The sequence below is a fragment of the Mixophyes fleayi genome, chromosome 4 (genome assembly GCF_038048845.1).
Source record: "Mixophyes fleayi isolate aMixFle1 chromosome 4, aMixFle1.hap1, whole genome shotgun sequence".
Taxonomy (NCBI): Eukaryota; Metazoa; Chordata; class Amphibia; order Anura; family Limnodynastidae; genus Mixophyes; species Mixophyes fleayi.
This window is the reverse complement of record NC_134405.1, coordinates 168,916,315-168,930,080: the sequence shown is the minus strand read 5'-3', so window position 1 is coordinate 168,930,080 and position 13,766 is coordinate 168,916,315. Positions and strand designations below refer to the sequence as shown.

The window sequence follows — 13,766 nt, the reverse complement described above, 5'->3', positions numbered from 1 at the left end:
TACCATATATCTCTGTCAAGTCTTCGTATGTGGCTGGGGGTGAGAGGGGTAGAAATAAATTAAGCAGGTTGGGCTGGTATTTTATGCATCTTGAAAACCTCTTGGTTTTGAAGTAGTTAAAATGTTAGCAATGTATTTTACTGTACATATTAACAAAGTAATTAATTTAATTTCAGAAGAAACACCGCCACCAACAACCTCAGGATATATAGGTACAATTAATTTACATAGTGTGACTGGATCACTTATAAATAACTTATGGTATAAATTTATTCAAAGGAAATAGCGCAGGGCGCTTATTTATCATTGCAATGTACTGATTTTACTGTATCGTGTGGCAATTTGTAGAGGAATTGCATTAATTTCTGATGCAATAAGCATTTGTTGAGGAAGTCTTTTGTGTACTTTGGTATGGGAGATGTCTTGTTTGAGGTTGTAACTTTGCTAGAAGAAATCTCCAATTAGGCATATGTGAGGAGGGAGACTGTTTTGGGGATAGCAGGAAATGTTAAATGAGTCTATTCAATGTGTGTGACCAACACTTGAATGCACGGCAGGGAGCTGTTGCCTGAATCCTGGTTAAAGCGAAAGGAAATCTCTGTTCAATTGGATTCTGAATATCACAGAAAAGTGTAAATATTGTTAAGTATAAATTGCAGTTAAATTCATGTTTGGGTAAACACATTGCATCCTGTTACTAAAAATAACTCTGACTTCAGGGGGCTGGCTTTTCCTGTGAGGCTGTGCCTAAAACTGTATAAAAACAGCACTAGTTTGTACTGAATTTATCATTTTTGTACCATCTATACTTCTGGAAAGATCGCTAGTATCACAGACTGGCGTGTGAACTGTCCGTCTTAGGACTACTTGAGCAAATAAACATCTTTTGCTTCAAAGACCTGCTTGAAAACTTCTCCATGCTGAAATTCCTGTGACCTACAGATTAGACCCAACTCTAATCCATTTCCAGCTGTTCTGAGGTTCGGACCCAGCTCTCCGATACCACCACTCTGCCTGCTACCCAGCAGCTCTGGCCAGTGTGATAGGTCAGGGGGATCCATCCAAAGCAACCATGATCTATAGTAAGAGGTCAGGGGTATCATCCCAGGTAAACCAGCAACGGGGTACACTAGCAGCGACAGTTGCCCAGAAGGAACCCGGTTCTGGATGCCGGTAAGGAGTCCAGTGGTGGCAGCATTTGTAAGCCCCTCGTACTGCGGTTTGAGGGCGCATTTGGGATAAAAATAGGGAACGGCAGCAAAGTAAGCCCAGCTGGTTCCCAGCAGCAACAGACAGGGTGACATTAAAAAAGACCATTTTGCATTATTATGTCATTTTTAAATCATTAATTTACTTGGTTTTGGCATTCAGCAGAAGACATGTTAATGAGGATAGGTTTTTCAGCCAATATATTCAAAAAAATATCGTTAAACTGCATTGACACATAAAGTGGTGAACATTATTTTTCACCACTTTCAAATGGCTTCAGGTGGCATTGTGAAGAGTAATCAGAAGATGCAATGTCCGTTATTGCAGTTTGTTATTGGTCCTCCTGTCCAAAACTCCCTCCAAAGTATCATGTAGCTTTGGTAAAAATAATTTCACAAATGCCAAAGCAGGTCAGTTAACTGCAAACACAGGAACTGCAGGTTAACAAAAATACTATGTAAAGGCAGCTTATGTGAAGAATTTATTGCAATTTTTCAAAATTTAGAGCAGATTCGACGTTGTCGGCTCTTCTGCTTCAGCTGCACCTAACCCTACTGGAGGGATTCGCATCCCACCTCCTAATAAATTTGGTGGTGATCCTAGAAAATGCAGAGGGTTTCTCAACCAATGTGCTACCAGTTCGAGGTATCACCAGGAAATTTTTCTTCAGAACGAACCAAGTGGCATATATTATTTTCTTACTTACGGATCAAGCTCTCTGTTACAGAATTCATCTTCCTTCATACAGACCTTCAGAAAAGTGTTTGATGAGCTCGGTCGGGTTGCTTCGGCAGCCTCCAGCATTCTGAAGCTACATCAGGGAAGCCTTCCCATGGGCCAGTACGCTGTTCAGTTCAGAACTCTCGCCTTAGAACTAAACTGGAATAACGAGGCCCTTGAAGCAACCTTCTGGCAGGGGCTCACAGATCGGATCAAGGACGAGTTGGTCTCCAGGGATTTGCCGGCTACCCTAGATGATCTGATCTCCTTATGCATCAAGGTCGATATCTGGTATTTGGAGTGTAATCAGGAACGGGAACAGTCTTGGCTCCCACTTTTCAGAACCCACCAATTCTGCCTGAGAAGCCCATGCAGATAGGGCACTCTCGTCTAACTGTGAAGGAGCGAGAATGAAGGGTTAGAAACCATCTATGCCTCTACTGCGCTGACCCTACTCACATTCTATCACAGTGTCCCAAGAGACCGGGAAACGCCAGGTCCTAGTCGGTGCTGGGAAGGCCAGTCTAGGGCGGAGAACACCTTCCCCTGATTCCCAAGATGTTCGATGCCTATTATCATCCATGCTTCCAAGGGTCCGGTCTCTCTTCAGGCCTTCATGGATTCAGGGGCAGCTGGAAACTTTATCTCTGCATCCTTAGCAGCTAACCTTCATCTACCCCTGGAATCATTATTGCAACCCCTGTCTCTGACAGCAGTTGATGGTAACAGAGTGGCTAATGGATCTATCTCTCAGGCCACCCGGCCGATCCGACTGCAAGTTGGTCTCCTACATTTTGAATGGATCTCGTTTCTAGTCCTTCCACAGACTGTTAACCCTGCAATATTAGGACTACCCTGGTTAAGGGACCATTCACCCCAATTTGATTGGCAACACGCTCAGGTTACTTCCTGGGGTCCGCTCTGCGCAGATCGATGCCCTATACCCTACCTATTAGATGTCACGCTCTAAGATCCAGTCCTTGGTTGCCCACAGAATACGCCACCTTCGGAGATGTTTTCAGTAAGACTGCCGCTGAGACTCTTCAACCCCACCACCCTTGGGATTGTTCCATTAAACTTATTCCTGTAGAGAAGATTCCTTGTGGTAGATTGTATTCTCTTTCCCTTCCTGAAACTCGAGCCATGACCGATTATGTATCTGAAAACCTTGAACGATGATTTATTTGAAAATCTTCCTCACCTGCCGGTGCATGATATTTTTATGTAAAGAAGAAGGATGGTTCTCTAAGACCATGCATCGACTACAGGCTACTCAATTACCGTGAAGAACAGGTACCCCATACTCCTTGTTTCCGAGTTATTCGACCAGATCAAAGGTGCCACGATATTCACTAAACTAGACCTCAGGGGCGCCTATAATTTGATTAGGATTCGTGAGGGCGATGAATGGAAGACCGCTTTCAACACTCGGGATGTCCACTATGAATATCTGGTGATGCCTTTCGGGTTGTGCAATGTCCCAGCAGTCTTCCAGGAGTTCATTAACAAGATTTTTCGAGACCTACTTTATCTCTCAGTCGTTGTCTATCTTGATGACATCCTTATATTCTCCAAGGATCTAGAATCCCACAGAGGTCACATCAAGGAGGTTCTCTCTCAACTACGTTTCAAGCACCTTTATTGCAAACTGGAGAAGTGTGTCTTTGAAGTCTCTCAGGTCCACTTCTTTGGATATATTGTGTCCGGTACTGGTCTATCCATGGATCCTGGGTAAGTGGCTGCCATTCTCAATTGGCCACAACCGTTGGGTCTCAAGGCTATTCAACGTTTTATTGGCTTCGCCAATTATTATCGGCACTTTATCAAAGACTTTTTGACTCTCATTTCTCCCATTACTGCCCTAAACCGCAAGGGAGCAGAAAAATCATGGTCTGCCGAAGCCCACAGTGCCTTCCAGTCATTAAAAAGGGCGTTCTTCTCCGCCCCTATTTTGCTACAACCTGACTTGTCTCGGCCTTTCTTTGTTGAAGTCGATGCATGCTCCATTGGCACAGAGAAATCCCAATGGAAAGTATCATCCCTGTGGTTTCTGTTCCAGAAGATTTTCCCCCAGCGAAATAAACTACGGCATCGGGGATAAAGAATTATTGGCCATCAAAACAGCCCTAGAGGTGTGGAGACATTTGCTAGAGGGGGCTGAGCATCCTGTTTCTGTCTACACGGACCATAAGAACTTAACGTACCTGCAAACAGCTCAGTGTCTGAACCCACGTCAGGCTCACTGGTCCCTGTTTTTTGCCCGTTTTAATCTCATTTTGACCTTTCGACCTGGGGTTAAGAACATTAGGGCGGACTCTCTCTACCGGTCATTTGATGATAAAGATCTCAAACCCGCTCCCACCCCCAGAACCATCTTGGATCCTACTACCATTGTGGCCCTCACTAGAACCTCAGCCAAGGTTCCTCCTCCTGGTCGCTCCTATCTCGCTTCCAGGCTTCAGGTCAAGGCTCTCAAGTGGGGCCATGATTTTTTGATTGCCGGGCATGTGGGTGTCAAGAAGACCCTTTCGTTGATTTCTAGGCCTTATTGGTGGCCCTCTATCCAGGCGGACATTAAGGCCTATGTTGCCACTTGTGGAATCTGGGCCAGACACAAGACACCTAGGCAGTCTCCAGCAGGACCCTTGGTACCACTTACCATTCCAGAGAGACCATGGACTAGTATCTCGTCACTGATTTACCAGCTAGCCATGGATTCAATACTATCTGCGTGGTTGTAGATAGATTTTTCAAATTGGCCCATTTCATACGTCTCAAGGGACTCCCTTCGGCTTCCGTCCTTGCTAACCTCTTCATCAAGGAGATATTCCGTCTTCACGGCTGTCCCCAGGATATTATCTCTGATATAAGAGTACAGTTTGTGATCAAGTTCTGGAGATCATTCTGCAAAGAGTTGGGTGTCAATCTAAAGTTTTCCTCAGGTTACCACCCTCTAACCAACGGCCAAACTGAGAGGGAGAATTTGCTCATAATAACCAAGTGCATGTATCCACTAGTTTGTCTCCATTTTTCCTTACCTATGGGTTTCACCCTCTTTTTCCCGAACTTTCCCAACCGGGCTCAGTGCTTCCGGCCGTGCAGTATCTCATTCAGGACTTTTCTCAAGTATGGTCTCAAGCGAAGTCCAAATTATTGTAATCCTCCCAACCCTACAAAGCTAGCGCAGATCGTTGCCGTAGACCAGTCCCCAGACTTCGAGTTGGGGACAAAGTGTGGTTATCCACTAGGAATTTAAGACTTTGAGTTCCCACCATGAAGCTCACACCCCGTTACATCGGACCTTTTTCAAATCACCCAAGTCATGAATCCTGTAACATTCAAACTCCTCCTTCCTCCATCACTCAAGATTCATAATGTTTTCCATATTTCTCTGCTAAAACCGCTTGATCTAAACAGATTTGTCAAGAGAACTTTCCCCCCTGGTCCCAGTGAAGACAGATCATGGAGAAGAGTATGAGATCAATCAGATTCTGGATTTCCGGATCTCCAGGGCTCACCACCAATATCTCGTTGAATGGAAGGATTATGGCCCCGAGGAGAGATCTTGGGTCGATGTGCAAGAGATACATGCCCCTCGTTTATTGGCCAAATTCAAGAAGGAGAGAAAGGCGACCTTGTAAGTCCTGAAAAAGAAGAAAGGGGAGAGTACTGTCAGGCGCCGTCCTGTTTCTACCTCTAGATGGACACCTGTCTCCTTATTGAATCGGCGTCCCGCTACTGAGAGATGCTTGCCGTTCTATTCGCATGCATACGCCGAGCTTGGCAACCGTCACTTAGCAACATGATGCTGTTTACCTTTGCCATAGGTACGCATGCGCAAGATTCCACGATCCGTCGCCCTGCGACTAGCCAGCTATTGGTTGCGGTTTTTCCGCCGATTTCATGCACCTATCAGGGATCCCTCTCCTCTATTTAAGGAACTCACTATGGCCATTTGCTTGCCAGAGTATTTGGTCTTCAGCCTTGCTCCAGCGTTTGTTACTGTGGTACTGTTCATTGGATTCTGACCCCGGCTTGTTCCTGACTTCTCTTTTGGCTCCTGATTCTGGTTTAGATTGATATTTGGTACTGACCAGGCTTCCTGACCATTCTCCTGCTTCTGACTTGGCCATATCCGTTTCTCTGGTTCTGACCCGGCTTGCTGACTACTCTTCCATCCTGCATCCTGGTGGGCCGTCACCGCTGCTTCAATTGTTACCTCCCCAACTGACTGATATTGAGGGCCGCGACCTGCACGTCCCTTGTAGGAAAGTCCATACTTCCTTGCGGGGGTTCCTGGTGAAATTCAGGGGCGTGTTAGACTCTGCGCCTAGTACTCAGAAGCGCCAACTGCTGGCAGGTATCACCAACTCCACCTAGTGATTCTGACATCTAGCTTTGATATGTGGCTTGGAGAAAGGAGTTAGACATAAAGACAGTATGTAGAGTTGATATTTTATGGATTGCTGTTGATTTTTAAGTGATTGATTATATTTGCAACTTTTTTTCATGTATATATTGACAGACTAATTGATTTAATTTCAGAAGAAACTACACCACCAACAACCACAGTATATACAGGTATACTTAACTTACATTAAAAAATACAATTTTGCACTGTCAAGTAATCAAAAAACAAATAAGCTGTTTGGCTTTAGAATCAAATAGAAGAATTGTTAATATGAGGAAAGTTTAGTTTTTATTTACAACCAATATATTCAAAGAAAGAATTTAAAGCTGAATTATCACCAAAAGTGGTGAACTTTATGTTTTATACCTTTGAAATGTCTGCATGTGGTTTGTCATTGGATTCTCATGAAAAATAATTGCACGGAGGCCATTGCAGGTTAATTATCTGCAAATACAAGAATTGCAGGTTAATATAGTACTATGTAGAGGCAGCATATGTATCCAAAATATGCAACTAAATTGCTTGAATTGGATGTACTAAATTTAATTTGCTTTGCTCAGTTACAGGCTGTTTTCTCAGTAAAAATTATAAATATTCATGCATATTAATATATTACCCCATTGAAACCCTCAGTTAACTAAAGTTTGGCAATTGGGTTGAAAACAATGCAAAATAACTGCAAAAAGGAACATAAAGCAGCAATGAATACAACCAATATTTGCATTCATGTACAGAAGTCATATTTGTAAACACAGAAAGATTAAGAGCAAGAGCTCATATTTAGAAATACTTTAACTAAATGTAAGTTTTTTTGTTTTTTTTTATGACTTAGATGTCTATGCTATTTACTCTACTTTTTGTCTCTTATTTTTTTCTTTTCTCCATGTAAAGTAGCCAGATGTTTTATTCCTTTAAACCGGTTTGAAATTTAATTTAATTTTGCTGCTTCAAGAGCATTGAAAGTGTTCATGGCACAATCAGATTTTTTTCTGCTAGCTGATTTGAGTTTGACAGCTGCAGCTGTCTTTGAATGGTGATCCTTAAAATTGAATTTACAGTTTGTGTTCAAAGTTTGCAAATATAAAAAGTTAAAATAAACTGCTCGTTTAAAATATTACTTTTTATAGTATCTTTTTAAAATTACAACAGAGAACAGTACTGTGTTTGAGTTCAAAATTAGAGTGCATTGTTGGCATGAAATACAGATAAAATTAATATACAATGTAAATATTTGAGCGAGAAGTAGCTCAAACAAGCTTGCATATGGTTGAAACAGTTCACATTGATTGAACTTAGCTTTAATGTATTTCTTTGATCTAATTTACAAGAACTTATTGCAAATTTTCGAATTTTAGTGCCGATTCTAAAACTCAATTTGAGATCCACACTGAAGCAAATTCCAGCATCTCTAGATATAATCACAATTAAAAAAGACAAATTGTCACCAACTGCATTATCTGCAACTGTTCTACTTTTCTGCTTGCCTATATACCTGGCCTCCCCAATTTAACTCTTCCATCTTATTTTTATAAAAAAATGTAATCTTTATTGTCCGTACGAAATAACCACTGCTTGGTAGTAGAAGAGGCTTTTTTGGAGGGAGAAAGCTAACAAATTCTGTGATTCCTTTGATAAAATGTTAGAAAATGCCACAAAAGTAAACTATGTATGTTTACTTAAAGTGAGGGATTAGATATAAAGAAAGCACAAAGATATGAAATTGTATTTATCTCTTACTTTTTAACTGAATAATAATGTTTTCAATGTATTTTATGTACATCTTAACATAGCAATTTATTTAATTTCAGGAGAAACAACACCAGCAGCACCATCAAGCTATATTGGTACAATTATTTACATAAATAACAACCATATTACAGCAGCATTTATTTTTAAGACAGTTAAGATATTCTACTCACTTAGCTATGTTTAGCTATGCTTTGCTATGCTCAACACAGGAATTGAGAAAGCTGATACTCAGGTCATGATTCAGAGTGAGACATACTCCTATTTGTGTATCGTATCTTTGAATTTTTTAACACTGTGCATGCTCAGAAAGTAATAATATGCAATTGCGGCTATTCAGACCTGCAACTTTTTGGTACTTATCACTCCTTACACCTGAAAAAGAATAACGGGAGAGGGAAGGCGCGTTCTAATATAGGAAATGCACAGTAAGGTTGTGTTCGAACAATTATTTTCAGATTCAGACTGGGATATAGTCACAGTTACGAGTGAAAGGAGGTTTTCTTTGCGGATGGTCAGGGGCAGGTGTAAGTAGCAGATAATAATGACAAACCCCTGAATTAGAGAATTACTTACTTAAATAGAGGTTTTCTAATGATTTGCGGAAGCTTATTGAGACTTTAGTAGTCGTTGGGCTATAGATTACTTTTTTCTTTAATCTTTCATTTGTAGGAAAGAAAAATTATTGTTTTTGTACACATGTTCCTGCTGCATTAGCTATGTTATTCAAGTTTAAATGATGCTTCATAGGAATTACGTTTAAAACATATAAAATAAATGATTTTTGTACATGTTCGCAAGCTAGATGTAAATGTCTGAGGGGTGTGTCTTGTCAAGTATTAGCATCTACTTTCCATAAATGTTTTCAAATGCAAGTCACGCTTAATCTTGCATTCCACTCTGAATCAGGCCCTCAGTGATCATATCTGTGTGTATTAACATTATTACAAAGCAGCAACAATTATTTATTCATTTTTATTATTCTAGTATTCTGAAATTTCTAGATACTGGTGTTGATAAATACCTGTTTTTTGTTCACGGAAAAAAATGAACATTAACCGAACATTTGTATATTTACAGGGCAAGAAATGCAACCAACACACACAGTATATGAAGGTGAATTATAAAAAGCATATTGTTTTATCATTTACATATTTTACCTGCACCAGCTTTAATTTTTTTCTAACATGATAACATTAGTGCAATTTACTTCTTCCAATGTTGCACAAGTGGGTTTAATCTAAATGAGATAATGTGAAATATGCATGTATTTGTGTATGTGAAAAGCTATTAATTCAATATCAAACTGCATTCTAATAATTGCAGCCAGCACTGGAAATAACTTGGAACTGGAATTTAAAGACACAATGGCCTATTTTTTTATTTTACTTTAATTGTATTTAGGACAAGTCATTATGTGTGAGACTCTTGTTTGTTGCTTTCTGTGTCTAACCAAACATCTTTATATGGGGAAACAGACTTTGTCTTCCAAAAGAGGTCCAAGATTCAGGGCATTTCCTCCCTTCCTTACTTCCTTTCACTGCAGCTTTTTGTTCAATAATTCATTCATGGCGATGAAATTAAGTTTTGCATTAAATATATCTGTTTGGATATGTATTTTATGTATTTTATGTACATCTTAACAGAGCAATTTATTTAATTTCAGGAGAAACATCACCACAAGGACCCTCAGACTTTATCGGTACAATTAATATACATAAATAATAATACAACCATATTACAGCAGCATTTGTTTTTAAAAGAGTTAAGCTATTTGGTTTTAGCATCCAGCAGTAGACACTTTAGTTAGAGCCAAAGTTAAGTATATTTTCAAAGAGGGATGTTAATGCTGCAATACCACCTAAAGTATTATTCCATAAAGACTGCTACCAATGTTACTATATTTGTCCTCACTATGATTGGCCGAGACTTCTTTTTGTTATCTGTCCAAGATGGGCACATTCTTGCAATAAAAGTGGAGGAATAACCAGCATGGTCTGTGTCAAACAATTTAGCCAACAAATACAATATTTATAAGAAGGGTGGGTGGGTATTTAGGTGCCATGTGAAACATATATTCTGCCCACTTGTAATGCCTGAGCGGGGGGTGTTTCAGATGAATGCATTAAGGACAGACATAGAATGCTAGTTGACAGTAGCCATGGTAAAACAGAACAGAACAAAACACATTAGGCACAAAGGTACAGGCAAACATAAGAAACAATAACCTTGCACCACAAGGTGGTACCAAACAGAAGGTTAATATCTGGGAGTATTCGTTCAGCTTCCCACTTGCTCAAGATAATTGAATTCTGCCTGGAATGACAGGTGGGCAGAGTCTACGTTTCAAGTAATGCCACTTTTATTAACAGAGACCTAGTTCTATTCCGAAGGAAATAGCGAGCCCAGCTATCTTTACTGTTATCTCTAAAATTTGTAAATATTGAGACACTAACAGTATATTTGAATTATTCTCTCCTGCTTAGCACCCTCCAACATCAGTCATTACCAGTAATATATATTGAAAAGCACACCAGAGCTGTAGTACCATAAGTTAAAGCATTGAAAAATATTTTACACAATGTAAATCAAGCTTGTCTTTTCAGAACAGTGTTAAATTAGGGACACACAAGCTTGGTGGGAGATATTTCAAAGAAAAAATGTAAGCTTTAGTGTCCCTAAGAAATAACCACTGCTTGGTAATAGAAGAGGCTTTTTTTTAGGGAGGAAGCTAACAAATTCTGTGATTCCTTTGATAAAATGTTAGAAAATGCTACAGAAGTGAACTATGTATGTTTACTTAGAGTGAGGTATTAGATATACAGAAAGCACAAAAATATGATATTGTTTTCGTCTCTTACTTTTTAACTGATTAATAATGTTTTCAATGTATTTTATATACATCTTAACAGAGCAATTTATTTAATTTCAGGAGAAACAACACCAGCAGGATCCCCAGACTATATTGGTACAATTAATTTACATAAATAGCAACCATATTACAGCAGCATTTGTTTTTAAAACAGTTAAGCTATTTGGTTTTAGCATCTAGCAGTAGACACTTTAGTTAGAGCCAAAGTTAGGTATATTTTCAAAGAGGGATGTTAATGCTGCAATACCACCTAAATTATTATTCCATAGACACTGCTACCGATGTTACTATATTTGTCCTCACTATGATTGGCCGAGACTTCTTTTTGTTATCTGTCCAAGGTGGGCACATCCTTGCAATAAAAGTGGAGGAATAACCAGCATGGTTTGTGTGAAATGATTTAGCCCACAAATACAATATTTATAAGAAGGGTGGGTGGGTATATAGGTGCCACTTGAAACATATTTCCTGACCATTTGTAATGCCTGAGCGGAGGGTGTTTCAGATGCATGCATTAAGGACAGACATAGAATACTAGTTGACAGTAGCCATGGTAAAACAGAACAGCACAAAACACATCCGTCACAAAGGTACAGGCAAACATAAGAAACAATAACCTTGCACCACAAGGTGGTACCAAACAGAAGGTTAATATCTCCGGGGATTCGTTCAGCTCCCCACTTGCTCAAGATAATTAAATTATCCTGGAATGACAGGTGGCCAGAGTCTACGTTTCAATTAATGCCACTTTTATTAACAGAGCCCTAGTTCTATTCAGAAGGAAATAGAGAGCCCAGCTATCTTTACTGTTATCTCTAAAATTTGTAAATATTGAGATACTAACAGAATATTTGAATGAATCTCTCCTGCTTAGCACCCTCCAACATCAGTCATTACCAGTTATATATATTGAAAAGCACACCAGAGCTGTAGTACCATAAGATAAAGCATTGACAAATATTTTACACAATGTAAATCAAGCTTGTCTTGTCAGAACAGTGTCAAATTAGGGACACGCAAGCTTGGTGGGAGATATTTCAAAGAAAAAAATGTAAGCTTTATTGTCCCTAAGAAATAACCACTGCTTGATAATAGAAGAGGCTTTTTTTTAGGGAGGAAGCTAACAAATTCTGTGATTCCTTTGATAAAATGTTAGAAAATGCTATAAAAGTAAACTATGTATGTTTACTTACAGTGCGGTATTAGATATACAAAAAGCACAAAGATATGCTATTGTATTTATCTCTTACTTTTTAACTGATTAATAATGTTTTCAATGTATTTTATGTACATCTTAACATAGCAATTTATTTAATTTCAGGAGAAAAAACACCAGCAGGATCCCCAGACTATATTGGTACAATTAATTTACATAAATAGCAATCATATTACAGCAGCATTTGTTTTTAAAACAGTTAAGCTATTTGGTTTTAGCATCCAGCAGTAGACACTTTAGTTAGAGCCAAAGTTAGGTATATTTTCAAAGAGCGATGTTAATGCTGCAATACCACCTAAATTATTATTCCATAGACACTGCTACCGATGTTACTATATTTGTCCTTACTATAATTGGCCGAGACTTCTTTTTGTTATCTGTCCAAGGTGGGCACATTCTTGCAATAAAAGTGGAGGAATAACCAGCATGGTCTGTGTTAAACAATTTAGCCCACAAATACAATATTTTTAAGAAGGGTGGGTGGGTATTTAGGTGCCACTTGAAACATATTTTCTGACCATTTGTAATGCCTGAGCGGAGGGTGTTTCAGAAGCATGCATTAAGGACAGACATAGAATGCTAGTTGACAGTAGCCATGGTAAAACAGAACAGCACAAAACACATCCGGCACAAAGGTGCAGGCAAACATAAGAAACAATAACCTTGCACCACAAGGTGGTACCAAACAGAAGGTTAATATCTGGGGGTATTCGTTTAGCACCCCACTTGCTCAAGATAATTGAATTATACCTGGAAAAAAGGTGGGCAGAATCTACGTTTCAAGTAATGCAACTTTTATTAACAGAGACCTAGTTCTATTCAGAAGGAAATAGTGAGCCCAGCTATCTTTACTGTTATCTCTAAAATTTGTAAATATTGAGACACTAACAGAATATTTGAATGAATCTCTCCTGTTTAGCACCCTCCAACATCAGTCATTACCAGTTATATATATTGAAAAGCACACCAGAGCTGTAGTACCATAAGATAAAGCATTGACAAATATTTTATACAATGTAAATCAAGCTTTTGTTGTCAGAACAGTGCCAAATTGGGGACACACAAGCTTGGTGGGAGATATTTCAATGAAAAAATGCAAGCTTTATTGTCCTTAAGAAATAATCACTGCTTGGTAGTAGAAGAGGCTTTTTTGGTGGGAGGAAGCTAACAAATTCTGTGATTCCTTTGATAAAATGTTAGAAAATGCTACAAAAGTAAACTATGTATGTTTACCTAGAGTGAGGGATTAGATATAAAGAAAGCAGAAATAGTTGATATTCTATTCATCTCTTACTTTTTTAATGTATTTTATGTACATCTTAACAGAGCAATTTATTTCATTTCAGGAGAAACAACACCAGCAGGATCCCCAGGCTATGTTGGTACGATTAATTTACATAAATAACAACCATATTACAGCAGCATTTATTTTTAAAACAGTTAAGCTATTTGGTTTTAGCATCCAGCAGTAGACACTTTAGTTAGAGCCAAAGTTAGGTATAGGAAGCTAACAAATTCTGTAATTCCTTTGATAAAATGTTAGAAAATGCTACAAAAGTAAACTATGTATGTCTACTTAGAGTGAGGTATTA

The 13,766-nt window shown here is 38.9% G+C and overlaps 1 protein-coding gene across 1 annotated transcript in view; it reads left to right on the top strand.

Annotated features, from left to right (window-relative positions):
- The window catches only part of LOC142149569 (mucin-19-like), a 105,568-nt gene extending 95,051 nt beyond the window's left edge, over positions 1–10,517 (top strand). Inside the window, exons 34-38 of the mRNA XM_075204895.1 lie at positions 177–212; positions 6,475–6,510; positions 8,149–8,184; positions 9,167–9,202; positions 9,753–10,517. Coding sequence (XP_075060996.1) covers positions 177–212; positions 6,475–6,510; positions 8,149–8,184; positions 9,167–9,202; positions 9,753–9,811 — 203 coding nt within the window. The 3' untranslated portion in view covers positions 9,812–10,517. The remainder of the gene's footprint in view (positions 1–176; positions 213–6,474; positions 6,511–8,148; positions 8,185–9,166; positions 9,203–9,752) is intronic.
- The last annotated feature ends 3,249 nt before the right edge of the window (positions 10,518–13,766 follow it).